This window comes from Syngnathus typhle, linkage group LG5 (genome assembly GCF_033458585.1).
Source record: "Syngnathus typhle isolate RoL2023-S1 ecotype Sweden linkage group LG5, RoL_Styp_1.0, whole genome shotgun sequence".
In the NCBI taxonomy this organism is placed as follows: domain Eukaryota; kingdom Metazoa; phylum Chordata; class Actinopteri; order Syngnathiformes; family Syngnathidae; genus Syngnathus; species Syngnathus typhle.
The window spans coordinates 2462613-2490009 of record NC_083742.1 but is presented as its reverse complement, the minus strand read 5'-3'; the positions used below and the strand labels follow the sequence as shown (position 1 = coordinate 2490009).

At 43.6% G+C, this 27397-nt stretch overlaps 2 protein-coding genes across 24 annotated transcripts in view; one reads left to right on the top strand and one right to left on the bottom strand.

Annotated features, from left to right (window-relative positions):
- Nucleotides 1-9648, bottom strand: part of rad17 (RAD17 checkpoint clamp loader component) — a 180642-nt gene extending 170994 nt beyond the window's left edge. For 20 of the 23 annotated variants that reach the window (XR_009714352.1, XR_009714351.1, XR_009714354.1 and 17 more), the window contains exons 1-2: nt 9543-9648; nt 7521-7740 (exon numbers count right to left, since the gene is read on the bottom strand). Coding sequence is in view for 9 of the 23 variants with exons in the window: in XM_061277641.1 (XP_061133625.1) it covers nt 7521-7646 (126 nt within the window). In the remaining 14 variants the exon portion in view is untranslated. The remainder of the gene's footprint in view (nt 1-7520; nt 7741-9542) is intronic. The other 3 variants (XM_061277639.1, XM_061277642.1, XM_061277650.1) reach the window with 2 other exon arrangements.
- ak6 (adenylate kinase 6) overlaps nt 9635-27397 on the top strand; it is a 32594-nt gene continuing 14831 nt past the window's right edge. Inside the window, exons 1-4 of the mRNA XM_061277635.1 lie at nt 9635-9788; nt 9954-10022; nt 24003-24095; nt 24868-24926. Coding sequence (XP_061133619.1) covers nt 9980-10022; nt 24003-24095; nt 24868-24926 — 195 coding nt within the window. The 5' untranslated portion in view covers nt 9635-9788; nt 9954-9979. The remainder of the gene's footprint in view (nt 9789-9953; nt 10023-24002; nt 24096-24867; nt 24927-27397) is intronic.

The window sequence follows — 27397 nt, the reverse complement described above, 5'->3', positions numbered from 1 at the left end:
AGAGCCATTTCAGTTGGGGAGGGCTCTCCGACTAACATGTCTGCACCATCGAACGGAACATACTTCATCCAGAATGGCTGGTGGCTTTGTGGTCACAAGGTTTATCCAATGCTGCGCGCCAACTGGACAGGAGTGTGTGCACCAGTGTGGGTGACAGACCACACCTACAGGATACGACATCGACAGCTGACGACAGCACAACTCTTCTGGACGTCAACGCAGAGCAGTTGCAACCTTTGACGCTCATGACCCTATCTGAGGTGCGAATGTTCCAGACGACCATAAAGTATGGTCCGTTGGACACAAAGTTGTTCATGCGCTTTTTCCCTGGGTCGGAGTTGGAAAACATTCACTCTTCATCGAGACACTGAACTATCGTTTTCAATCCTTTGCGAATCTGTCGCTACAAGTCAACGATGGACAAAATAGAGAGATTCAGGCTATTAGGCTGATGGTCTTGCAAAACAGGATGGTTCTGGACTTGTTGACGGCAGCACAAGGTGGTGTGTGCCACATCATTGGGACTTCCTGTTGCACATACATTCCTGGAGAAAATGACACACACATCTACGACGCCATGGCTTCACTGAAGAACTTACAGCAGGCCATGTCGAATGACAAAGTTCCACAACAGTGGGGTTTCTTTTCATGGCTATTCTCTGGCAACTGGTGGCAACTGCTGTTTAAACTAGTGTCTCCTGTGCTTGTTGTGCTGTTGTTGTTGTTCTTGTTTACGACCTGTGTTATCCCATGTTTGAAGTCTGCTGTGACGAGGGTCGTCTCTTCTACCGTAGCACACGTACATATACAACTTCTTAGTCGTGACGGATGTGATGACCATAATGAAACGCGGATTGCGTAGGTTCTATTATACTGAGCGTGTTTTACAGAAACTTGATGATTTGACCATCGAAAATGCTTCGCAAGTGATGGGTACAATGATATACTGTTTCTGTGTTTTTCTTTTTCTTTTTTTATTGGTAGCATTCTGGTCGCCTAAGGAGAGGGACCGTGTGAGACTTTTCCTGCATATTAACATCGGCCAGCAGGTTTTTAGATCACACGATAAGTTTGAACTGGAGTATTGAGGAAATACCTCATCTTCACTGGAGATTGTTGCTATCATTGGTTGTTGTTTTTGTCGTGTTTCACCCTACACGTTCCCAACCCGTCCGCTGTCGTCTCAGTTTTTAATTGATCTTTTTTTATTATTGGTTTTATTCTTCTTTATATTTTCTTCCTTGTGTTTGGTTGATTGGGTTCACATAATCATATGATAAAACAGGAGGGATATGTCAGGGTTTTCCAAACTATCTTGATCTATGATTATGTTGGAATGTATGTAACCGGTAATAAATAACTTAGGTAGATTAGTTTTATGCTTACGTTGGTATGTAACCAGTAATAAACCACCTAGCTCTGTCCCATCCTAAACAATGTCGTAAAACATCCCCTGCTCTGTTTATCTAGAGGTCAAGAGCTTTAACTTGTTTATTCAGTCCACTGTCACCCCCACCCTTTTCCTCTTAATAAAGATGCTCTTGTGGGAAGGGAGAGTCAGACTTCATTCGACCATCGCTGTAAGCACAGCGACGAGTGAACTCTCCGCCTGCAGGTGCCCAAAACGACTAACTTGTCTCCGTGTGGTTCTTGCAAAATAAGTTAGAGTGAGCACCACCCTAACAGTGATTTCAAGTTTTATTTCGAGGGAGATTTGTCATGTCTCGTCCCCAGTTTTGCTATGTGTCTAGGTTGCCATAGTTTCTGTTCGCGTCGCCCCTCCCTTCCTGTGTCACCTCAATTAATGTAACGTGTTTTGTATTTAAGTCCTGTCTGCCCCTCGCTCACCGTTGGATGATGTCATGATGTCTGTTTGGTTTCTGTTCCTGTCTTTGGTAATGTCACCCTGTCTTTTTGTTCCAAGTCTTTGTCGGTCAGTCCTGTTGTTGGTTTTGTTGTACCATGACTTAAAAAAAATAATAAATAAATAAAAAATTTGTACCCATGTATAATGCGCACCCCAGATTTTAGGACAATAAATTAGTTAAATTTTACGCATTATACACGGAAAAAAGCGGTATGTTGGTTTACTCTCAGCGAAAGGGAGAACAGTGCAATGAGGCAGGAAACAGACTATATTAGATGTTAACTTGTTCCATCCCACAGACCTGTTTGTACCACATGCTGTTGATGTGTTGTTACTTCAAAGTAAAATGAATATGCTGTCTCCAGCCAGACATTTGTCTTATACAGTTCTGTTATTGTCACAAATCATTACACTGACCAGAGCCTGTACTTTAGAAGATGGACAAGACCTAATTGTATACACTGACAGCTAGTATGCATTTTCAACAGTGTTTTACTTTACAAAAAATGGGAAAGGCGTGGAATGATAACTTCAACAGGAAAGCAAATAACACATCCACAATTTCTAATCCAGCTCCTCCAGGCAGTAATGTTGCCCACAAAGCTTGCAATTTGCAAATGTGAGGCACACACACGGAGGAAAGATTTTGTATCACTAGACAATGCCTTCGCAGATAAAATAGCAAAGGAAGCTGCTATAGGCAAATACGGAACCTCAGACCTATTTCTGAGATTGCGTCAGAAAAGGAAGAACTAATAAATACACAGATCTTGCATGATATGCAACATTTAGCCCCTAAACAAGAACAGAAAATGTGGATTGCTAAAGGTGCACATCTGACAGACAAAGACATATACGTTGTAAATAATAAGCTTGCTCTCCCTAAATCCCTTTTTAGAGCAGCTGCAATTTCGACACAAGGAAGTACTCGTGTCAACAGGGGGGATGCAGGAGCTAATATCACAACACTTTACAACATATGGTTTCAATTTGTACTCAAAACTTTTTTGTAGAGCAGGTGAAGTCTGTATAAAAAAATAATTTACAAGGGAATGTAAAACCAAAAAGAGGAAAATTCCCAGAACCGACATATCCGTTCCAAATGTCGCATATGGACTTCATAGAACTAAACAGGTGTGGACTGTACAAATACTGTTTAGTCCTAATCGATGCCTTTTCAAGGTGGACAGAAATAATCCCAGCAAAGAAGGCAGATGCTATAACAGTAGCAAAGGCTGTCTGCAAGACCATCATTCCCAGTTATGGGATCCCAGAGACCATTTATAGTGACAACGGACCACATTTTGTCAATACGGTCATCAACCAAATGGATGGCAGAAACGGGAAGACCATGGCCCGAATGTCTAGATTTTGTAAAATTCTTTATGAGGATTATGCCCTGTGGCAAGGGTTTAACCCCTTATGAGATCATTCATGGCAGAGCATACAGGCTCCCACTGTTCTCACATGATTTAGACAGCCACAGAAGAGCTAACTCTAGCTGACTACATGATCAAAACCATGCAAACGGAAAACGTGTCAAATGCAAATTTACTGCCCTCCACTCCTTTATCTCCACAGGATGATTCAGCGAAACCAGGTGACTGGGTCTTCACCAAAGTAATCAAAAGAAAAACATGGTCTTCACCCCGGTGGGAGGGACCATTCCAAGTCCTACTCGCCACACCCACAGCTGTGCAGAAAGACCCAGCTGGATTCATCTCAGCCACTGTAAGCTGCAGAGAGTGCTTGGCTCCTAGGCCCCAGTCAGGGCGAAGTATCCGGCTGCAAAGGGGGCGCCAATTATAGTTTGGCATCAGTCTCAAACCGGTGAAGAACTAAGAACCCTGACCATTTAGCTCCCTAGGGGTTCAGGTGGCTCTGTGGAACTGAACGGAAAATGGCACTCAGTGGAGTGCTTGTCTGTGCTGTGGCTGTAGCATGCTTGCCAATGACATGGAGTGTCCAGGGTCCCCAAGGGGAGAGTGGAACTTCCGCTCGAATCAAGAGAATGACGACCGAACTGTTGACAAAGTATATAAAGATAAACCCAGATATACCCCATGCAGACAACATGTGGTACCAGTATGTATCCATGTTGGCCGAAACATACAATCAAACTGAATGTTATGTATGTTCCATAATGCCACGATCAAGTCAACAGCCCGTCCTACATGCCCGACCCATGCCAGAGAAAAATGGATGGTGTTTCGCAATACTAAGGGCTTTTGGGTTTAATCCCATCAAAGGACTCAGACGGTCGGAAATTAATGAGGCACAACTAGCCGCCCATCCCTGTTACAACATCTCAAGGCCATTCACAATAGTGTCAAGAAGTTCTGACGTCACACCCGCACCAGTGACTCTCGAAGTGAGTGAAATCATCTCACATCCCCTGTGCTTCCGACGAAGACGTGTTGATGGAATAAAGGTGGGAGATACAAAGCGCTGCATCACCACCGCACTTCTAGAACCTTCCAGCAAGACCTCGATGAATACTACCTTAGCAATCAGACAAATCCTAGCAGGAGGCGAAAATCCCCACTCCATCATCGAAGGGGGATGGTGGCTCTGTGGTCGCCGAGGCTACGCAGTCCTTCCAGGACAATGGGATGGCACATGTGCCCCCGTATATGTGTCAGATCACACTGTGTTCCTCAGTCTGACACATTTTCAGGAACATCATCAGCGAAAGACACGTGCAGCTGTTGCCCCCACCTTCCGTCCCTACGACAGTGTCTGGGGCTCAGACGTACCAGATGAATTCAAGCTTTGGAGCACGGGACAAAAGGTGGCACTCACACTCTTCCCACAGGCGGGTGTGGCTAAGACTATTCTCCGAATAGAAACTATGCTTGACTTCAACTACAGGTTGAAGACCTTTGCCAATTTTACTCTAGAGGCCCTTACAGGTTACCAGACGGAGCTGCAAGCCCTGAGACTAATGACACTACAGTCCCGAATGGTTTTGGACCTCCTGACTGCCGAAAAAGGAGGTGTGTGTGAAATAGTTGGTACCTCCTGTTGTACCTACATCCCAGGAGAAAATGACACCCACAGGCAGGCTCTACAAGGACTTCGGAACCTCCGTAAAGCTATGTCCCAGGACGAAACCGCAGCCAAGGATGTCCATCCCTTTTGGTGGCTGTTTTACGGGAATTGGAGGCAACTTCTCTTGAAAGTTGCAGTTCTTTTAGTTCTCATACTGTTATTTCTCTGTATTTTTACATCATGCATCATACCTTGTATTCGTCACACGATGACTAAAATGTTGACATCAGGGTTTGCTGTCCAGAATATCATGTTGGTCCAGCGTAAACAAGATGAGTGGGACCACCTTGCGTAAATTGCCTGCCTGTTTGTTTTCTCTTTTTGATGATCCAAAACAAAATACATTCCATTATGATGAACATGGCCAGAGCCGAATGGAGAGCTGTAGTTCTGATAAGCTCTGGAATGTAAACTTTCATACTTTTTGAGGTTACTATACTATATTGTGTAGGCCTATACTCATTTATACACACATGTAGTTATTAGTTGTTGATGTTTTGTTTTCCCATGAATTCCAATGTTAAACAGGGGGTAATGTTGGGGAAAAATATATTTTTTATCATTGGATTCTATGTATCTACTTATGTGTGCAAGATTTTCCGTAGTATGTGACAGTTTGGCCTCGTAATAATGACTTTGGAGCATATGGCTGGCTAAGGAACTCATGTCCGGAGTCACGAGTCACGCTATACAATAAGCCCCATTGTTAGCTATCCATACACAGGACATGAAGTATGTCATGCGATAAGCTGAAGCAGACAAACGTCCTATTTAAGTGGAGATCATGAGACCGCCACAGGGGTATCCGTCCCATTTGTCTAGCTAAAGTCACGAGCCGACCATACCGCTTCTGTCCGAGATAGTATCCTGTTGTGCTGTGGAATGTCCTTCCTGTCTAAAGAAGCTATGCATTCATGTACACTTGCCCCATTGTTTGTTCCTCAATAAAAGGCACAACCAAACTGAGGGAAGGTGAAGATCCCATCCACATTCGCTGTGGCTGGGGTGTGTCCTTCTGCAGGAGTCGCACGCCAACAAAGACATATCCCGCCTCTGTGAGATTCTGTTCAGATAAATGTTGTGAACCCAACAATGATGACTAATCTAAGTGGTTAAGTCAATTTAATATCACATATTTAAAGAGCAAGAATGTGTTCATTTATTTCTTTATAAAATTTCTACTGGTACAATCGGGCTATATTCAGTGAACTTCTAGCGGCCTGACAGTCATGTAGTGGCTGTGAGCAACTTTTAGTGTAGAACACTGACTAACTATATGAGCTAACAAATGCAAAATAAAGTAAAATATGTTTCCATCCATTCAAGCATTTTCCGCTTTGTCCCCATGGGGGTCGCGGGCGTGCTGGAGCCTACCCCAGCAGTCATTGGGCAGTAGGCGGGAGACACACTGAACCGGTTGCCAACCAATCACAGGCCACACAGAGACGAACAACCAGTCGCACCCGCACTTAGAGGCAATTTGGAATTTTTGGGATATAGGAGAAAACCCATGCGGACGCGGGAATAACATGCAAACTCCACACAGGGAGGGCCGGAGGTGGAATCGAACTCACACCCTCCTAACTATGAGGCTGACGTGCTAACCAGTGCGCCAACCTAGCCGCATGTTACCATCCATCAATAGTACCGTAATTTTCGGACTATAAGTCGCGTTTTTTTTCATAGTTTGGGTGGGGGGGCAACTTATACTCAGGAGCGACTTATAAGTTTTTTTTCACAAATCTTTACTTGATCATTAACACATCACTTACTTACAAGTATAGTTGACCACTTCACATGTTATTTTTAGTGTAGTTGATCACTTCACATGCTTTGATATCTTTATCTTGAATATATTCAAAACATAAAAAATAGAGAAAAAAAAATCAAATAAATTAACACTTTAAAGCGCCATATTCTCTGGACATGTCCTCTGTCACCAGGATAACAAAGGACGAGAAATTTGATTGATGGATTTAATGATTTGGAGTGACACAAATGGTTTGATAATATTGTTTTTTATGTGATAGTTATTTAAAATATAGTTTATATATCGTTGTATGGGCCTGTGGAATAATTTGAACTTCGGCGCGACACACGGCATTGTTGACAAAGGACGATCGATGGATTTAATGAATTGGAGTGACACAGAGGGTTTTATAAACGTGTTATTTATGTGATAGTTTTTTTTAAATAACTGAATGTTACGTCAGGCCCGTTCTCAGCTCCTCGTTTGTGTTTGTCACGTTAGCATACCGTATCGTTTAGCCTGTTGTTGCTCGTTCATGTCTGTTCTTGGTGTTGGATTTTGTCGAATAAATTGCCCCCCAAAATGCGACTTATACTCCAGACTTATATATGTTTTTTTTCACATTTTTGGGCATTTTATGGCTGGTGCGACTTATACTCCGGTGCGACTTATAGTCCGAAAATTACGGTAAATGTAAATTTATTTCATTGATTTACAATGAGTAAGAAAAAAACAAACCAAATATTGATGTTGATAGGGAAAATTGCATGTATGCATGTTGTATGCATGGTGTATGCGTGTGTGCGCGTGTGTGCGTGAACATGCATGTGCGTGAGACGTATGGATACTTACTTTATAATATGGCATGTATCTGTCTACCCAGGGTTCATCCTTATCCTTGTGGCCAGAGTGTACCTGTCGGTACATGGTACAAGGGTCTGATCTGCTGGTCTCTTCTTTCCTTGTGTGAGGCCTCATTAGTTCAATTTGGGGGCGTAAAACCTGACTCCTTATCTTTTTAGAATCAATTATGTTATGTCCTATCAAATCAATGAATGCTGGATCCACCCACCTGCAAGGCAGATCACATTTCAATTAACTTTTCATTACAGCAGTTCTGTCTAACACACATTCAGATTAGTATAAAATGATTAGTAAAGTATATTTTAGGTGTTTGTGTTTTTTCATTTAAATGCAAATATTAATCAGCCCACATCATGTGTTTTTATCACACACAGTCCCTTTACCTGTTCCTTAAAACAGTGTTTTTCTACCGGGGTAAATATTGTCATGGGTGCCGTGGGAAATCCTCCAATTTGTGCGACTGTGCGGTGTAGCACCCGGCAGAGTAATCATATCTTCCATATCAGAAGGTGGCAGCAGCAGGTAGCAATTTGCCTTGTGCTTGCAGACGAGAAAATTGGTGACGCATGGATGCAGCGGCAGGTATATGGGATGCCCATGCAGGTAGCATTGACAGCGACGTTGTCATTGTAGATAGCGAGACAAGTCGATAGTGACAGTGATGGAGAAGTTTTTGAAGAGAAAAAATGCTGCCACTCTACTCACCACACACTGGTGTGCCGTGAGGTGAGAGACGTTCAGATGTGTCGTGGGATTGTCCAAAATTAATTCCGGAACGCATTGTAAACAGGATCGCAAACTGGTCAGTTCGCGCAAGGCCTGGTCAGCCACTTGCTAATCGTGCATGCGTGGAGAATCGGAGAATCTTGAGATTTCATACTGCGTCGGTCTGATTGTATTGCATCGGCACATATTCAGTTTATGTGTGTGTTGCTGTGTGGTTTTGCTAACAGTGACAGACACTATGACGGTTGTGATGCGTTTTGGTCCAATGAAAATCAGAGCATGCAGTTCAACCGGGGAACCTGGATTGGTTATTTTTCACATACATAAAATAAACAGTCAAGTCGAGACACCTCGACTGTGATAGCCACTCAGCTGCTGTCAGAACAGCAGAGCGTCTTTAAAAGTGACTTTGTTCTTATTGTTGCAATATTTATAGACCTAGTCTAAAACAGTAAACAAAATCACGTTGATTCTTTTATTTTAATCACAATCACTTTAAATAGTTTATTTCTTACACCGTCTAAAACCTTTTTAAAAAAACTGTCACTTTTATTTAAAAAAAGGAATACAATTTAAGGAATATTTTGTATTTATTTCTATTGAATTATTTGACTCTCCATACATATATAGGAATAGGACTTTACGTCGTTCGTTGTAATATAACTGATTTTAATATAGGATTTTAACAGATTTTTGTTGGCGGTGTGCTGCGAGATTTTTTCCAATGAAAAGGTGCACCGGGAATGAAAAAAGGTTGGGAAACACTGCCTTAAAACACGATCACCAAGGGAAACAAAGGCACCCTAATTGATGGCCAAACCAAGACTGCTGGAATCAGCATCTCAATTTATTTGAGTTTGGTTTCAAGAAAGGCCACTGGAATTAGGATTTAAATCACCTGCCCAAATCTAGGGATTGAAGTTACCATAATATCCATTTATAGCCTATTATATTAGGACTTTTTAAAAATGACTGCCTGAAGCAACTTTCCCTTCTCATGACGACTTTTCCATACATGACTGTGGTGCTTGATAACGAAGGAACAAAAAGGAGCACACCGAAATGAGCCCTCGTAATTTTCAGCATTTGTTTTCATTACATTACACGCAACATTCCCCATAGTTTACGTCTCACAACAATCCAGTGGAGTTAATTCCCCTATGCCTCATCAAAAATAGGTTGAGGATAATATTACCAAATCCAACTACCTTTAGTCAAATGTACTCAGCAAGCCACATTATCTATAAGGAAATTCGACAATAAAAAGGTGGCAATATTTCTCACCTTTATGATTGCGCTGGCGCAGGGTACTTCTGACTGACGACGAAAATTGTCGTAAATTGCGGGACAGTTAACGTAAACTGCGATGACACATCGATTTACGGCAAGCTTGTCGTAAATTGTGCGACAGTTAACGTAAACTGCGATGACGTCAATTTATGGCAACGTTTCCATGTGCAAAGGCAATTTCACCCGAGACTTCTGATAAAGTAAATTACTGCAGAGCTATCCCTGGTGTTATTTTTCCAGGTCAGTATGTCAAGTAATGCTAAACGCAAATATTTAGCACAATATTGCAAACACCATAGCATGTGATTTATGTATTTATTTATTTCCAATTGGTCAAAGCAAATGTTTAGGATATTTCAAACACCGTAGCATGTGATTGATTGATTTATTTACTTTCAATTTCAGGTTGCTATTAACAGGGCACGCGTTGGATGCTGTGTATAAAAATGAGACAACCAAACATCTTGATAACAGGTTCGTTAAAGCCTCGACCATGTTACTGTTGTGTCTTTGTACATCACATTTCGACAAAAGTAATACAGCAACAACAGCGACGCGTTTATCATGGATGAGGATTATACACGGATCCGCGGATTTCCGTGTTTTTTTTCCGTCGAATGTATCTTTTTCGTGAATCGTATAAATCCGTTGAGAAAATGTTGTTTATATTGGGCTATATCAGTGCTTCTCAATTATTTTCTGTTACGCCCCCCCTTAGCAAGAAGAAAACTATTCGCGCCCCCCCTCCCCACCGTGACTATCCTACCGTTTTTTTCCGTGTATAGTGCGCCCCCATGTATAGTACGCACCCCTAAAAATGGCATGCTGATGCTGGAAAAAAGCTTGTACCCATGTATAATACGCACCCAATTTTTATGAATTTTTAAAAAAAAAAAATTTAATTTTTTTTTTTTTTTTTTTTTAAGTCCCAATGATCGTCACACACGCAGGGAGGCAATGGGTCCCATTTTTATAGTCTTTGGTATGGTCTTAACTAGGCTGGATGTAATTTTTTTTGTTGGCGTTGATTTCTCCGACTGCCCGTAAACGCACCACCGCGCTCCGTGCGCATGGAGCGTGTTTGAAGTGAACAGCAGAGAAGAAAGGAACAAGGCAAAGTGTTGTGAAATAAAATATTACCTGTAATACGGATTTAGGTAGAGAACTGAACTCTCGCTCTTCATATAGCTGACGTGTCTTGCTCATCCGTTCTGCGCATCTGTAATGGCGGCCTCCGTATGATATCCGGTTTGCGTGTGTGCGAGAGCGAGAGAGAGCGAGAGAGAGAGCGCGCGAGAGAACGCTCAACCGTAGCGCGCCGCCGACCGCCCAACTGCACCGGGCTGGTCGATTATTGTGACAGAGCCGTCGCTGAAATTTAGAAGATATTTTTAAAGTCCTGATGTACTTTCTAAAATTTAAGTGGACCTCAGTGCGCACTGCGCAGGGAGCTTAATTTGGTGCGGTCGCGCAACCGCAGCGCGCCGGGCGCTCACTGTCGCATTGCTTAAAGAGCGCCTTTGTGTTTTAGGATGAACAGCAGAGACTAAAGGAACAAGGCAAAGTGTTGTGAAATAAAATATTACCTGTAATACGCATTTTGTTATTTGCTGATTGAAACTGCTAATTAAACTGTGAATTGAAACTAATAGGAAGAAAACAACTCTCGCTCTTTATATAGCTGACGTGTCTTGCGCATCCGTTCTGTGCATTTTATTTCACAACACTTTGCCTTTCTTCTCTGCTGTTCACTTCAAACACGCTCCATGCGACCGCAATGCTCTCGTATCAGACGCTTGCTCGATCACCTGCTCGTTTGCTGTCCCGTGCGCGCAAGAAGCGCGGTGGTGCGTTTACGGGCAGTCGGAGAAATCAACGCCAACAAAAAAAAATTACATCCAGCCTAGTTAAGACCATACCAAAGACTATAAAAATGGGACCCATTGCCTCCCTGCGTGTGTGACGATCATTGGGACTTAAAAAAAGAAAAAGAAAAAAAAAATTAAAAAAAAAAAATTTTTTTTTTTTTTTTTTTTTTTGTACCCATGTATAATGCGCACCCCAGATTTTAGGACAATAAATTAGTTAAATTTTGCGCACTATACACGGAAAAAAACGGTAACTTGTCTTGTAAGTCGTAAAATGTTGCACTGTCGCAAACGTCACAGAAATAACAATGAGAGCGCCACTGCCCCCTGCTGGGAAGATGCGCAATTACACTTTATTCTAGTACTGCAAAAAAAAGCCTGTTCCCCAGGGTCACACGCGCCCCCCCAGGTATAGCACGGCGCCCCCCAAGGGGGGCGCGCCCCACTATTTGAGAAGCACTGGGCTATATCAACGTTAGCCTCGGCGACTCGCCCGCCCGCCGCGACGGCATCTTAAGGAAATCGAATTGCCTCAGTAAACCTAACTAGGGATGGGCGGATCGATACCAAAATATCGATATCTCGATCCAGGCTGCTCATTTTTGAGTATCGATCTCCCTAGCTAAAATATCGATACTTACAATTATTTAATTATATTTTTCCTTTTTTTTTTTCTGCTCCAATTTGACGACTTGCACTCATGCTAGCACTACTTTTCCTTCCGGCTGCTGCACTGGCGTGTCCTGCTCTGCTCTGCTCCCGCCCCCTTTTCTCACAAGCCAAGCCCTCCCCCCCCCCCCCCCCCCCGTTCCAATCCAAACAAACACAAACAAGCATGGGCACGGCGGCGGCCCAGTCCGAACGCAAGAGAAGTCTGGTTTGGGGATATTATATTTTACTTAATAACAACGAGGCAAAATGTGAAATATGTCACAAAACAATTAAATATTGTGGCAACACCACAAACTTGACAAAACATTTAAGCAAAATTCACCCCACGGTTCATGAAGAGCTGCAGTTGAAACGTGCCGCAGACACTAAGGCAGCGACGGAAAACCCTGCAGCCACACCGAGGCTAAGGTACCAAAGTACCTTAGAAGCAGCGTTTCAGAAAGGCAAGACATATCCAGGTATCAGGTGCTAACCAAAAACCGTAAGCATTTGTGGTTGATGTGCTATTTGAAGCAATAATTACTACGCTTTAGTCAGTCATTTATAAATAAAGTTTTCCCCTTTTCAATTTGTGGTCGAACGCCATACGTTTTATTTGTAACTCCACTTCCTATAAACAACACTAAAGTATTACAATATTAAATGTAAGTATCCAGTGGCTTTACAAATTGATAGTTTTGCTGCTCATGACGATTAAGCCCTGCATCTCTGTTGGTACCATGTCTCTTTTTAGATTATACTAAAAGACAAAACTTTTTCCCAACAACAGAGAGAGAGAGAGAAAAAAGTAAAGAATAGCTCCTTTTTATTAGTTAACTATTAATATGCATCTTCCACTAATGCACTAATGTCTAAAAAGGTTAATAATTCATGTACATGACGTAATACTTTTTTCTACAAAATTCAATAGATGACTCTCCAAGAGCAAGAATGCCACTGCATTTAAATTGTTTTCTTGGCGGGAAATTACACTTCCGGTATCGATATCGGATCGAATATCGGGTATTTTGGGTAGGAAATACTTGGTATCGGATCGATTCCAAAATCATTGGTATCGCCCATCCCTAAACCTAACTAACTGGCAGCACTGACGCGACAACATCTGCCTTATTTTCGGCAGCATTTTGGCGGTACTTTCGTCACATCATTTCTGCTTAGTTACGCAGAGAACTGTTTTTACACCGCCACAATGTGAATTTGTGATGGGGTTTTCTTCACTTGTAGAAGAGTCATTTACAAACCGGATCCGGTTGAAGTTGTGAAATTGTGTAAAATGTAAATAAAAACAAAATACACTGATTTGAAAATCCTTTTCAACACCTGCGTGAAGCTGGCCCCCCACCCCACGCAAAATTTAATGAAAATAGTATGTTTTGTTTGTGCCGTAAAAGTTTTCGTTTGTGGAACAACGGTTTTCTAGTTATAAAAGATTATTTTATAGGTCATCCAGAGTTTACCCAGCCCCCCATCTGCTCAAAACGAACCCAAAATGGTACCATTCGTTTGTGCTGGTTTGTGCTGCAAAAACCTTCGTTTGTGCTGCTACAGTTTCGTAGATATTACACATTTAATTTATTTCGATGACGTCACCCATCCCCCCATTTTACTCCAAATGGATCCGAAATGGTACTGTTCCTTTGTGCTTCGTTTGTGCCGTAAACTTTTTTGTTTGTGCTGCAACGGTTTCATAGGTATTACACATTTGATTTATAGTGATGTCACTCAGCCCCCCATTTACTTCCAAATGGACCCAAAATGGTATCGTTCGTTTGTGCTGGTTTGTGCTGCAAAATGTTTTGTTTGTGCTGCTATGGTTTTTTAGTTATGAAACATTATTTTATAAGTCAGCCACTGAGTTCAACCAGCCCCTTATCTTCTCCAAATTAACCCAAAATGGTACCGTTCGTTTGTGCTTCGTTCTTGCTGGTTTGTGCGCAAAATTCTTTGTTTGTGCTGCTACGGTTTCGTAGATATCATACATTTAATTTATAGCGATGACGTCACCCAGCCACCCATTTTACTCCAAATGGACTCAAAATGGTACCGTTCGTTTGTGCTTTGTTTGTGCTGGTTTTTACTGCAAAATATTTTGTTTGTGCTGCTATGGTTTTGTAGATATTACATACAGTTTATTTCCTTGTATAATGCGCGAAATTTAGCTAATTTATTGTCCTAAAATCTGGGGTGCGCATTATACATGGGTACTGTTGAGAGATGCTCTCAATTATACATTTTCCTATTGTATGTTTTGTCAGAATATGTTTAAATCGTGTTATTTTCTTATGACAGCATCTTGATTTATTGTGTGATTGGAACCACCTGTGATGACCTGTTAAGTGGGCGTGTTTAATAAAAAGCCTTCCTGCATGCTGCACAGTGGGTCCCTACAAGCTGTTGCCGCAGTAGTCGCAGTGAATGGTGTGCAAACAGAGTTGATCTTCCTCCTCGTCTTTCTTTGTTTTATTCCACTGAGTTTGGTGCGATTGGGTTCCTCACAAGTACCTGCTGCTGTATGGCTACTCTGCCACCAGGTACAATTTTATTTTCTTTTTTTTTTTTTTTTTAAGAAAATCATGGTACAACAAAACCAACAACAGGACTGACCGACAAAGACGTGGAACAAAAAGACAGGGTGACATTACCAAAGACAGAAACCAAACAGACATCATGACATCATCCGACGGTGAGCGAGGGGCAGACAGGACTTAAATACAAAACGCGTTACATTGATTGAGGTGACACAGGAAGGGAGGGGCGACGCGAACAGAAACTATGGCAACCTAGACACGTAGCAAAACTGGGGACGAGACATGACAAATCTCCCTCGAAATAAACTTGAAATCACCTTTCTTCTTGTTTGTTGTCAATCGCGCATAGCATTCAGCCATCCTGCCCAACACACTTAGTCAGTAAAATTGTTAATTGACGACACATCGTTTGATGTGAAGGTGCAATCCTTGATGGTGTGTTATTGTCAAATATTGTTTGTTTTTTAATCTCCATCGCGGACCGGATGTCATTCTAAGGCAGTATAACTGTGCATGCGCACTATGGGTCAGCTGCGCAGAACGGATGCGCAAGACACATCAGCTATTTACTAATGAGCGATGAATGTGATAGTTTAATACAATCAGCAAATAACAAAATGCGTATTACAGGTAATGTTTTATTTCACAACACTTTGCCTTGTTCCTTTCGTCTCTGCTGTTCACTTCAAACACGCTCCATACGACCGCAATGCTCTTGTATCAGACGCTTGCTCAATCACCTGCTCGTTTGCTTTCACAATGTACCCTACACAAATCCGAAACATTTGTTGCGGCTCCGAGTCACGATGAGGGGCAAGTTTTGGTTTCCAATAATGTTTTTATTCCTCTTCAACGTCTCTCCCATACAGAGCCGCCTTTTTCACGTCCGCACGCCTTTTTCACATGTGCGCACGGATCGCGGTGGTGCCTTCACGGGCAGTCGGCGAAATCAACGCCAGTAAAAAAAATACATCCAGCCTAGTTAAGACCATACCAAAGACTATTAAAATGGGACCCATTGCCTCCTTGCGTGTGTGACGATCATTGGGACTTAAAAAAAAAAAAAAAGAAAAATTGGGTGCGTATTATACATGGCTACAGGCTTTTTTCCAGCATCAACATGCCATTTTTAGGGTGCGTATTATACATGGGCTGCATTATACACGGGAAAAAAGGGTATTTAATTTATAGCGATGACGTCACCCAGCCCCCCATTTTACTCCAAATGGACCCAAAATGGTACCGTTCGTTTTTGCTTTGTTCGTGCTGGTTTGTGCTGCAAAAACCTTCGTTTGTGCCGCTACGGTTTTGTAGATATTACACATTATATTTATAGCGATGACGTCACCCAGCCCCCCATTTTACTCCAAATGGACCCAAAATGGTACTGTTCGTTTGTGCTTTGTTTGTGCTGCAAACATTTCCGTTTGTTCTGCTACAGTTTCGTGAATATTACACATTTGATTTATAGCAATAACGTCAAGTAGCCGCGCCCATCCATTCACTTCCAAATGGACCCAAAATGGTACCGATTGTTTGTGCCGCAAAAGATTTAGTTTGCGCTCAGTGAATCATTCAATCTTATATATATTTATTATTAATTTATTTTCTAGAGATGTCAAATCCTTGCTCCATGTTAATTAACCATTTGTTTGTGCCATTGCAATTTTTTATTATTAAAATCATGCATCTTCATTAACCCCCTGTCATGTATTTTATTCTAACAATTTTTCACTTGACATCCTGATAACTCATCAATTACACATGTATTATCCAACTACCGTATTTTGCGCCCTATTAGGCGCACCGGGTTATAAGGCGCAGCTTCAATGAACGGCCCATTTTAAAACTTTGTCCATATATAAGGTGCACCGGACTATAAGACGCACTGTCGACTTTAGATAAAAATGTAGGTTTTTAGGTGCGCCTTATAGGGCGGAAAATACGGTACTCATTTATCGCAGATAATTGTTTCCAAGACCACCTGTGATAGGACAGCTCGGTGACACACTGGTTAGCACATCTGCCTCAAAGTTAGGAAGGTGCGGGTTTTATTTTGCATGAGAGTTTGCATGTTCTCCCCGTGGCCGCGTGGGTTTTCTCCAGGCACTCCGGTTTCCTCCCACATGCCAAAAACATGCTTGGTAGGCCGATTGAGCACTCTAAATTGTCCCTAGGTGTGAGTGCGGATGGTTATTCGTCTCTGTGTGCCCTGCGATTGGCTGGCAACCGGTTAAGGGTGTTGTCCCCCGCCTACTGCCCGATGACTGCTGGGATAGGCTCCAGCACGCCCGTGACCCCTGTGGGGACAAGCGGGATGGATGGATGGATAAGAAAATAAATAAGAGTAAATATATTGTTACAATATCCACACAAGACTTTTATGAACCTTTATTGTAGTTTTATACACTTTTTTTTTTAAACGCTTTTTGTATTTTTAAACACTTTCGTAAACTGTTTAAATTCAAACTGACTTGCAGAAACATTATTTATTTAAATAAATAAGAAAATAAATATGAGTAAATATATTGTTACAATATCCACACAAGACTATTATGAACCTTTTTTGAAGTGTAAACCTGTCTGGCTCCTCTCTGCTCTGACTGACGCAGCCCAGCGTGAGCGCATCCCCACAAAACTTTTATAATTTTACTTGTATACACTCTATAGTACTTTCAAATACGTTATTGGTCTTCCATCCTCCTAGCATCGGAGCCTCCTCTGTTCTCTTTTTATCTTTGCCATTTTCCTTTCATCAGTCAGTTTTCAGGTCTTATTTGTTATCCATCTCTCTTTATTGGTGCCCCTTCTTCTGCCTAAAACTGTTTCCGCAGTCTCAATGATGGCACAGAATAACAGACTCCACTGCTCTTCAATGGATGAAGGATGTTGTGGTACCTCAAGTTTCTTTCTCAACTCCTCACAATAGCTTCTCGACAGGTTGATATTCTTCAGCTTGTCCACTGCATAAGTTCTCTTAGGCTGCACCTTTTGAACCTTTTTCAGCTTCAGCCTGATTTTATCCACCACAAGAAAGTGATCTAAGCCAACGTCCTTTTCACATCGTCATACTGAGCCAATAAACCAACGAGGAAACCGTCCAAGACCGTCTTCCGGGTTAGAACAACGCTGGCATCTGGATTGTCGACTGCCGCTTCTACCCCAAACAGTGTCCGGTACTTGTTTGTCCACTATCTGTTTTGTGTTTCCCGTTGTAAGTGTGCCCGTTTTTTCTTTTATTTCTCTCGCCTTTTCACCTGCCCACCGCGTATCTCTGCAGCTCTGCTCACAGATCTCTGTTCCCGCTCCCTCGGACTACGAGCTACGCTAGCCAGCTAGCCAAACCACCGCCGGACCCTCCTATCTCCCGGCTCTGAGCCTGTAGCTGCTCGCTCTTGGCTCGGCAAACAGCTTTAACCCAACTTTCTGGCCACTTGGCCGGCGTCCTCGGGGGGAGCACCCGCTCGCTGCGAGCTCGCCGGTCGTGGCTCGGCTGTGTGCCGCCATGACACACTGGGGCTTGCCGTTTGCACGGGTACAGTCGGGATCGACCAACACCACCACCGACTCCACAAACATCACTACTCGGTCCACTGCTGCTTCCATGCATTTCACCGCCTACCAACTTCTAGCTAACCAGCTACTAGCCACTTCTAGCATCTTATCTGGATTATTCCCAGCTGCTGTCACGTCTCATCTCTTCCATGAATTTTCACTTCTGCTACTCCGGGCTTCTAATCCACCAACTTCTCGCCCAATTGTCTACACTGCTGCTGATCTTCATCACCTCAACAATAATCAACGTCTCCCTGCTGCTGCTGCCTCAGCTGCCAGCAAGGCTGGGATCCTCCGCCGTCGCCGCTACATCCACCGTAGCTCTGGACCAGGGGTGTCAAACTCATTTTTTTCGCGGGCCGCATTGTGGTCATAGCTTCTTTCAGAGGGCCATTATGACTGTCAACCCAAATAAATGTATGAGCACCTCATAATATATACAGTAAAAGCTACAAAACAAAATGACTTGTTTTAAATCAGACGAGTAAAAACTGGTCAAATATTGAAGAAAAAAATATATACTAAAAGTGAAGACAATTTGCAATTCTAGTAATGACACACGAATTTGATGCACAATTTGTCTTCGCGGGCCACATAAAATGATGTGGCGGGCCGTATCTGGTCTACTTATCAGTGACTTCAACATCCACATCGACCAGCCAACTGCTCCACTAACGTCCGACTTCATCTCCCTTCTGGACTGATTCCATCTCACCCACCACATCAACTTCCCCACCCACACCAAAGGCCACACCCTGGATATAGTATTCTCCTCCTTTCCACTCACATCCAACCCCCGTCCTCTCGCCTTTCCACTGTCAGATCATCTCTGCATCCTCTTCTCCGCCCCTCTACCCGCGCCTCATAATTCCACAAAACGCACCATCTCCTACCGCAACATCAAGACTGTAAACCCAATCACGCTTAGCCAGCTCTTATCCTCTGTCCTTTCCCTCCGACCCCACTTCTTCCTCCCCTGATGACCTCGCCACCGTGATCAACAAAATCATTTCTGACTCCCTTGATTCCCTGGCCCCCTGGAAAACCTCCTCTGTTACATTCACTAACTCTGCCTCTTGGTACACCCCGGAACTCCGCTCCATGAAACAAACTGGCCGTCAACTCGAACTCAACCGTCAAACCTTCAAACAACACATCTCCTCCTATCGTGATGCTCTTCTTGCTGCCAAATCTGCTTACTTCTCATCTCTCATTAATAACACCAACCGGAACACCCGCATACTGTTCTCCACCATCAACAAATTGCTCCAGCCACCGGCCACCAATCCACCCTCCTCACCCGCCCTCTGTAACTCCTTCCTTGTCAACTTTAACAACAAAATCGCCCAAATCAACAGCTCTCTGACCGACACCATCAATAACTCCTCCTCCCCCACCTCCCCTGCCCTCCTGCCCCCTCTTCCTGACCTCCCGCCCTTCCTCTCTCTCACTGCCTTCTCCCTTGTCGACTCCTCCACCATCCTAGACATCATCACCGCATCCGAGACAACCACCTGCTCTCTCGACCCCCTTCCAACGACCTTAACTAAGGCCTGCCTCCCTGTCCTCCTCCCTCACCTCACCACCCTTTTTAATCAGTCTTTATCCCTTGGCCACTTTCCCACTGTCTATAAGCTTGCAGCCATCACCCCCGTCCTCAAAAGGCCCACCTTGGACCCAGTCAACCTCTCCAACTACCATCCCATCTCCAACCTTTCAATCCTTTCCAAAACCCTTGAACGCATTGTCTCTGCCCAACTCCACACCCACCTCCAGTCCAACAACCTCTATGAACTTTTCCAGTCCGGATTCCGCTCACTTCACAGCACCGAAACAGCTCCTGTTAAAGTCACCAACGATCTCATTTCTGCAGACTCTGGTGCTCTCAACATCCTACGACTACTCGACCTTAGCACAGCCTTTGACACTGTGAACCATTCCATCCTCCTTCAAAGGCTGCGCCAACTAGGTGTTGAGGGCACAGCACGCGACTGGCTCACCTCCTATCTCGCCAACAGAAACCAGTTCATCTCTCTCTCCGGCCACACATCCATCCTCTCCCCAATTACACAGGGGGTCCCCCAAGGCTCAGTTCTTGGCCCTTTCCTATTCATCTGTTACCTCTTTCCCCTTGGTAATGTCATCCGCAAACTCAATCTGGACTTCCACTGCTATGCTGATGACACCCAGATCTATATATGCACCACACCAAACCAAAACCCTCCCCTCACCCACTTGGAAACCTGTATCTCTACAATAAAAACATGGCTGACCCACAACTTTCTCAAACTCAACAGTGACAAAACAGAGGTCCTCCTCATTGGCAATAAATCCTCCCTTAATAAAACTGGATCCATCACACTCACCATTGACTCCTCAAGCATCACTCCCTCCCCTCTGGCACGCAACCTTGGCGTTGTTTTTGACCCTGCACTGTCCTTCCACCCTCATGTTAGCTCAGTTGTTAAGACCTCTTACTTCCACCTCCGACGCATTGCCAAAATCCGGCACTGCCTTTCTCTCCCTGCCGCTGAATCCCTCATCCACGCCTTCATCTCATCCCAGCTTGACTACTGCAACTCCCTTCACACTGGAATCACGCTCACTCACTCCATAGACTTCAACTAGTCCAAAATTCTGCTGCCCGCCTCCTTACCCGCACTCGATCCCGTGAACACATCACTCGTGTTCTCCACTCTCTTCACTGGCTCCCCATTAAGGAGCTATCATCTTCAAGATACTCCTCCTCACCTTCAAAGCCCTTCACCACCTGGCTCCCACTTATACCTATCCGACCTCCTTGTCCCCTACTGCCCCAACCGTCCCCTCCGATCCTTCAATACTTCACGTCTGACAGTCCCAAACTCTAAACTCGACAGAGCCTTCTCCTGCACATCACCCCGACACTGGAACTCTCTCCCTCAGTCTGTCTGTGACTCACTCACACTCCCCATATTTAAGTCCTGTCTAAAAACTTACCTCTTCTCTCAAGCCTATGACCTTCCCTACCCATAACTGGTTTCCTCTTCTTCTTAATTTTATCCCATTGTCTCTTCCCCGTCCCCCTCCCCTCCTGTATGTCTTTGCCTTGTTCTCTGTAAGCGTCTTTGGGTTTTTGAAAAAGCGCTATACAAATTTAATGAATTATTATTAACATCTGCACCCCTGTGTGAGCGAACGTCTACCTTATGTTTATGCAGATGTAGTCCAGCTCGTTTCGGGTTCCGCCCCCAGGTGAAACCCATGTCATCTTATGGATCTGCTTGTGTTTGAAAAAGGTGTTGCCGATGCTGAGGCCGTTGGTGCTTGCTAGCATCAACAGCCTCTCACCGTTGTCATTGGTAGAACTTGCAGACGTCATTGGTAGAACTTGCAGACCCGTGCGGTCCCACTGTGGCATTGAGGCCCCTTCTGTTGCTATCCACTTTTACATTTAAGTCTCCAATCAGCATCTTGATGTCGTAGATGGGGATCTCATCAAGCATGACTTGGAGCTGGCCGTGGAAAGCGTCCTTGTCCTCCTCTGAGGCAACTTCAGTTGGGGCATAGACTTGCACAATGGTGACTTTGGCATGTCTAGTATAGAACCTCGCTGTCATGATGCGGTCAACTAGTGCTTGCGCTGCACAGCTGGAAAGGATGATCCCAACTCCATGGGTATAGTGGTCTTGTTTCCCAGAGTAGAGAATGGGCCATGCGACCACATGGGAGCAGTGTGGGTATGTTCCAGGGTACTGTGATGTTGGTTTTGGTGTTGAAGATCAAGATCATCAGGGGTCGGGCTTCCTGCCGGATTTCGCCTGGCCCCGTCATTGATACATCCAAGGATGTGCCCTCTCTTCTCCACCGCAGTATACCGGAGTGGCTTCTTCTTGTCGTTTCTGTAACATGCTGTTTTTTTTACGGTATGAGGTTGTTAACCTCACGCCCAACCCCCAACCTGGAGGACCGAGTACTGACTTTTGTCTCGCCTCTATCCCAAAACCTGCCCAGCATGGTGTCAAGCGTCAGTATAGCTTTCAGGGGTCACTGAGACACGCCAAGGCACCAGCACAAAGGCGAAGTTAGATGGTTTGATGAAATTGTTTATATTTAGTTATATTAATAACTGCTAACATGTTACGTCAGGGACGTTCTCAGTTTCTCGTTTGTGTTTATGTACCGTTAGCATACCATATCGTTTAGCCCAGGGGTGGGCAAACTTTTTGACTCGCGGGCCGAACTGGGTTCTAAATTTGGACCGGAGGGCCGGACCAGGAGCAGATGGACGTAGGCGTTGTGTGAAGTCATATAAGCGACCTGTAAAGGTCATTGCATAAAAGATCTTGGCCTTTAGTAGGTAGTAAAGCATGGATATTCCAAACAATTTTTTTGAAAAGAAATGCATTTATTAACAGCACTAAAAAAATAATAATTCACAAAAAAACTGCTATCAGTGATTTTCATAAAATACGACACTGTTATTATGAATAACAATCTCCATCACTTCAGTGCCTGCAGGTCAGATTAATGAAAGATGTTTATCTTATGAGATCACATCAAACGGCAAACATTCTGACCAAATATATCATCTTGAAGAATCGGTGAAAGCATACATCCAAATAAAGTAATCAAAACAGCAACACGGTGAGGGGTATCTGAAAATCAGAGCAGAGTTTTAACTCGCAAACACCTGGTAACAGAGGTGAGGAAACGGGAAACACCTCCTTAAAGTAAGCCTTAAAAACTTTACAGGTTAAGATTAGTCGCAAATAGGTGGTGCATCAATGTCCTTGAGCATCCTGCATTGTTTGAAAATGAGAATGGTCGCTAGTTTCAATCCCTGCTATGTGTACAAATCATATTCAAAATGCATTTTTTTACAATAAACTTGAGAGCCCCCCGTTCATTTTCAGTGGGAACAGTGTTGTTGGTCTCCCTTTTTTGCTAGTGCGTCATAGTCTGGAGTAAAATTTGTTGTGGCAATTCTTAGGCGAGATCCGAGGTGTTGGTCCGTTTACCTTGATCTGTGACGGGTTGATGTCACGTCACGTCGCGTACGTCGAGCCAAATTGGCCACTCTTTTTTAACATTCGGCACTCACTTCTTTTTTTCGGGCCACTCATTTTAATGGAAGGATTCCAGGGGAAGGTTTGTGGGTGGCTTTAGCGCAAAACTGCATCTGAAAGCTCAGCGCGCGAATTATAAGAATGCTGTCGTCAAAGCCCACGCTCTAAATTCGGGACTGATACGAATAGAGCGAGAGTGCGCCAAGTCCGTACTACTGAGTACGTACACGCACTTGTGAGTGTGCACCGAGCTTTCTGACACGGCTTCTGGTAGTAAATGCGCAGGCGAGCGCTTCGCCATCTACTGGGAAAACGCAGTCATTGCAGGCAAAATGACCAAAAAAAAAAAAGTTTAATAATACAATTTGTTCAGGGTTGGCGGGCCGGATTAAACGGTCCCGTGGGCCGGATGTGGCCCGCGGGCCGTAGTTTGCCCACCCCTGGTTTAGCCTGTTGTGCCTATTCATGTCTCTTCTTGGTGGTTTATTTTGTCAAATAAAGTTCCCCCAAAAATGCGACTTGTACTCCGGTGCGAATTATATATGTTTTTCTTTATTAAGCATTTTATGGCTGGTGCGACTTGTACTCCAAAGCAACTTATAGTCTAGAAAATATGGTATATTGAGTTAGCCACATGGTTAGCGGTGATCACATAACGACCCTAGAATATTTAAATTGGTGTCATCAGCTAAGAAGGCACTGCGTGTTGTTTCTGTTTTAAATAAACAACAATAAAAACAAATAAAAAATGTTCAGTACTTATCGTCCCTTTCTGTCTTATAGGGACCCCTGGTGTTGGAAAAACAACTCTCGGCAAGGAGCTAGCGCAGCAGACTGGGCTCACCTATGTTAATATAGGTGTTCTGGCTCAGGAAGGTAAAAAATGACTTTGAGATCTCTGCCACTCCAGAGAGGATTTTTTCTTTTTACTTTAAGGCAGTATTCTTGATTTTTGCTTTTAGTCACAGGTTTGTTTTGCACATTCATTGAAATTGTATGTCTTCTATTGATAATCGAGCCCAACTTCGGTTTTCGACCACAATCCGTTACAGAAGGCAGTTCGAGAAGTGAATCGTTCGAATTTACAAATAATGGAAAAAATTTAATCCGTTCCAAGACAAAAACACGCCCTTTTTAAGCATTTTTTCATTTGCTTTTTTTGTCCGATCGCAACCGTAGCGTGCCGCCGACCGGGCAACTGCGCCGCGCTGGTCGCATTATTGTGACAGAGCCGTCGCTGAAATTTAGAAATTATTTTTTAAGTCCTGATGTACTTTCCAAAATTTAATGTGACCTCAGTGCGCAGAGATCTTAATTTGGTCCGATCGCGCAACCGCACCGCGCCAGGTGCTCACTGTCTCATTGCTTTAAGAGCGTCTTTGTGTTTTAGGATGGCTTTACTGCTCCCACTTGCCTTCTTTGGAGGCATGACTAGGGGTTAATACAATCCTCAAAGTAATAAAAATACAATAACGAACAGAGTCAGTCAGCATCCGGGCCACGCGGTCGGGTTTTCTCGGGTCCTTTCGGTACATCTCGCGAGTTTCGCCCTCCGAATTTATTGTTCGAATTCCGATTTGTTCGAGAACCGGGACGTTCGAAAACCGAGGTTTGACTGTATTATCAATTACATTATTTTTTTCCTCAGGAGATCTTTATGATGGCTATGATCAAGAGTACCAGTGCCCTATTTTAGATGAAGACAGGGTGAGTCATGCTTGAATTCCCTTTAACTCAAGCCTTACTATTTCTCTTGATGAAATAAAACGAAATTGTACATACTCCCCTCCTGTTATGTGAAGCGTTGGTTCTTACAAATCAGTGATATGCTACATAAATGATCGAGAAGATTATTTTTGTGCGATGTAAGCCGAATACAATTTTAAATTATGGGCATGTCTTGTTGCACCAATGTATTGATATATCTTACTGCTCAAATGCCTATGAACAATGCACTTATCAAACAAAAATAATACTGTGATTTGTTATAAGTGCGCAAAGGGCTCTCTGTTCACGTCAAGAAGTGGTTTGGAGGTCCACACTGCTTAACCATCATAGGCCTCTGGAGACAGTGTCCTCTAGTTGCCCCTTACCAGTCTTACAGAGGAGTTCAAGTGTGCAAAAACACGACTGCAGATGACCTTGAACATATCCAAAGATCCAGTGGTTAGGGAAAACGCACCAACCTTAGCTATGGGACGCAAATGGACACCAGCAAGACAGCAGCTCTCAGGCATGCCAACATTATGGGGAACGATCAGTAAGGAAGGGGAGGCCTTGGTTTAACAACTAGCCATCCAGCCTGGAGAGGTGCCACTCAACCAGCACGAAGAAAGATGGTGAAGGAGGAAGTGCAGCATCAGGAAGAGGCCACAAGATGGGCCAAGGCATGCGTCCTGTGCGCCAAGCAAATGGACACCAGCCTCCCTGTGACGCATACTCACAGGGTGTAGAACTAGTCAAACTGTAATCCGTGTTCTGTTTATTTATACTATTTTGTACTAAATGTTGCTTATTTGTAATAACAGTTTATTCTTACCGTTTTTTTCCTTGTATAATGAGCGAAATTTAACAAATTTATCGTCCTAAAATCTGGGGTGCGCATTATACATAGGTACAATTTTTTTTCAATTATTATTATTTTTTTATAAAAAAATCATGGTACAACAAAACCAACAACAGGACTGACCAACAAAGACGTGGAACAAAAAGACAGGGTGACATTACCAAAGACAGGAACAGAAACCAAACAGACATCATGACAGTAACACATGCAATGATCTGACGGTGAGCGAGGGGCAGACAGGACTTAAATACAAAACACGTTACATTGAATCAGGTGACACAGGAAGGGAGGGGCGACGCGAACAGAAACTATGGCAACATAGCAAAACTGAGGACGAGACATGACAAATCTCCCTCGAAATAAAACTTGAAATCACCTTTCTTCTTGTTTGTTGTCAATCGCGCATCGCATTCAGCCATCCTGCCCAACACACTTAGTCAGTAAAATTCATAATTGACGACACATCGTTTGATGCGATGGTGCAATCCTTGATGGTGTGTTATTGTCAAATATTGTTTGTTTTTGAATCTCCATCGCGGACCGGACGTCATACGGAGGCAGTATGACTGCGCATGCGCACTATGGATCCGATGCGCAGAACGGATGCGCAAGACACGTCAGCTCTATAAAGAGCGAGAGTTGTTTTCTTCCTATTAGTTTCAATTCACAGTTTAATTAGCAGTTTCAATCAGCAAATAACAAAATGCGTATTACAGGTAATATTTTATTTCACAACACTTTGCCTTGTTCCTTTCGTCTCTGCTGTTCACTTCAAACACGCTCCATACGACCGCAATGCTCTCGTATCAGACGCTTGCTCGATCACCTGCTCGTTTGCTGTCTGTCACAATGTACCCTACACAAATCCGAAACATTTGTTGCGGCTCCGAGTCACGACGAGGGGCAAGTTTTGGTTTCCAAGGGTGTTTTTATTCCTCTTCAACGTCTTTCCCATACAGAGCCGCCTTTTTCACGTCCGCACTTCTTTTTCACATGTGCGCACGGATCGCGGTGGTGCCTTCACGGGCAGTCGGAGAAATCAACGCCAACAAAAAAAATTACATCCAGCCTAGTTAAGACCATACCAAAGACTATAAAAATGGGACCCATTGCCTCCCTGCGTGTGTGACGATCATTGGGACTTAAATTTTTTTTTTTTTAAAAATTACAAATTCATAAAAATTGGGTGCGTATTATACATGGGTACAGGCTTTTTTCCAGCATCAACATGCCATTTTTAGGGTGCGTATTATACATGGGGGCGCATTATACACGGAAAAAAACAGTATTTGCATATTTTCCTGATGGTGATTTGGTTTAAAAAAATCTATTCAGTGACGTTTGTCAGGGACCGTATACCTGGCGCCACAACCAAGACTTGAAGCCTCCACACTAGATGGAAAACAATCCAACATCAACGCCCTGCCACTGCCAACATCAAATGCCTCATGAGGAATTGCCATTGTTCGTGAAGGGCCAGGAAGCCAGGAAGAACTCTAAACCAACAGAGAGAAGCCAGCTGTGCCCAGCACCTGACTGGAAAATGCTGCCAGACGTTGGCCTAGTGGTAGAGTGTCCGCCCCAAGACTGGAAGGTTTACCTTTTTACCACC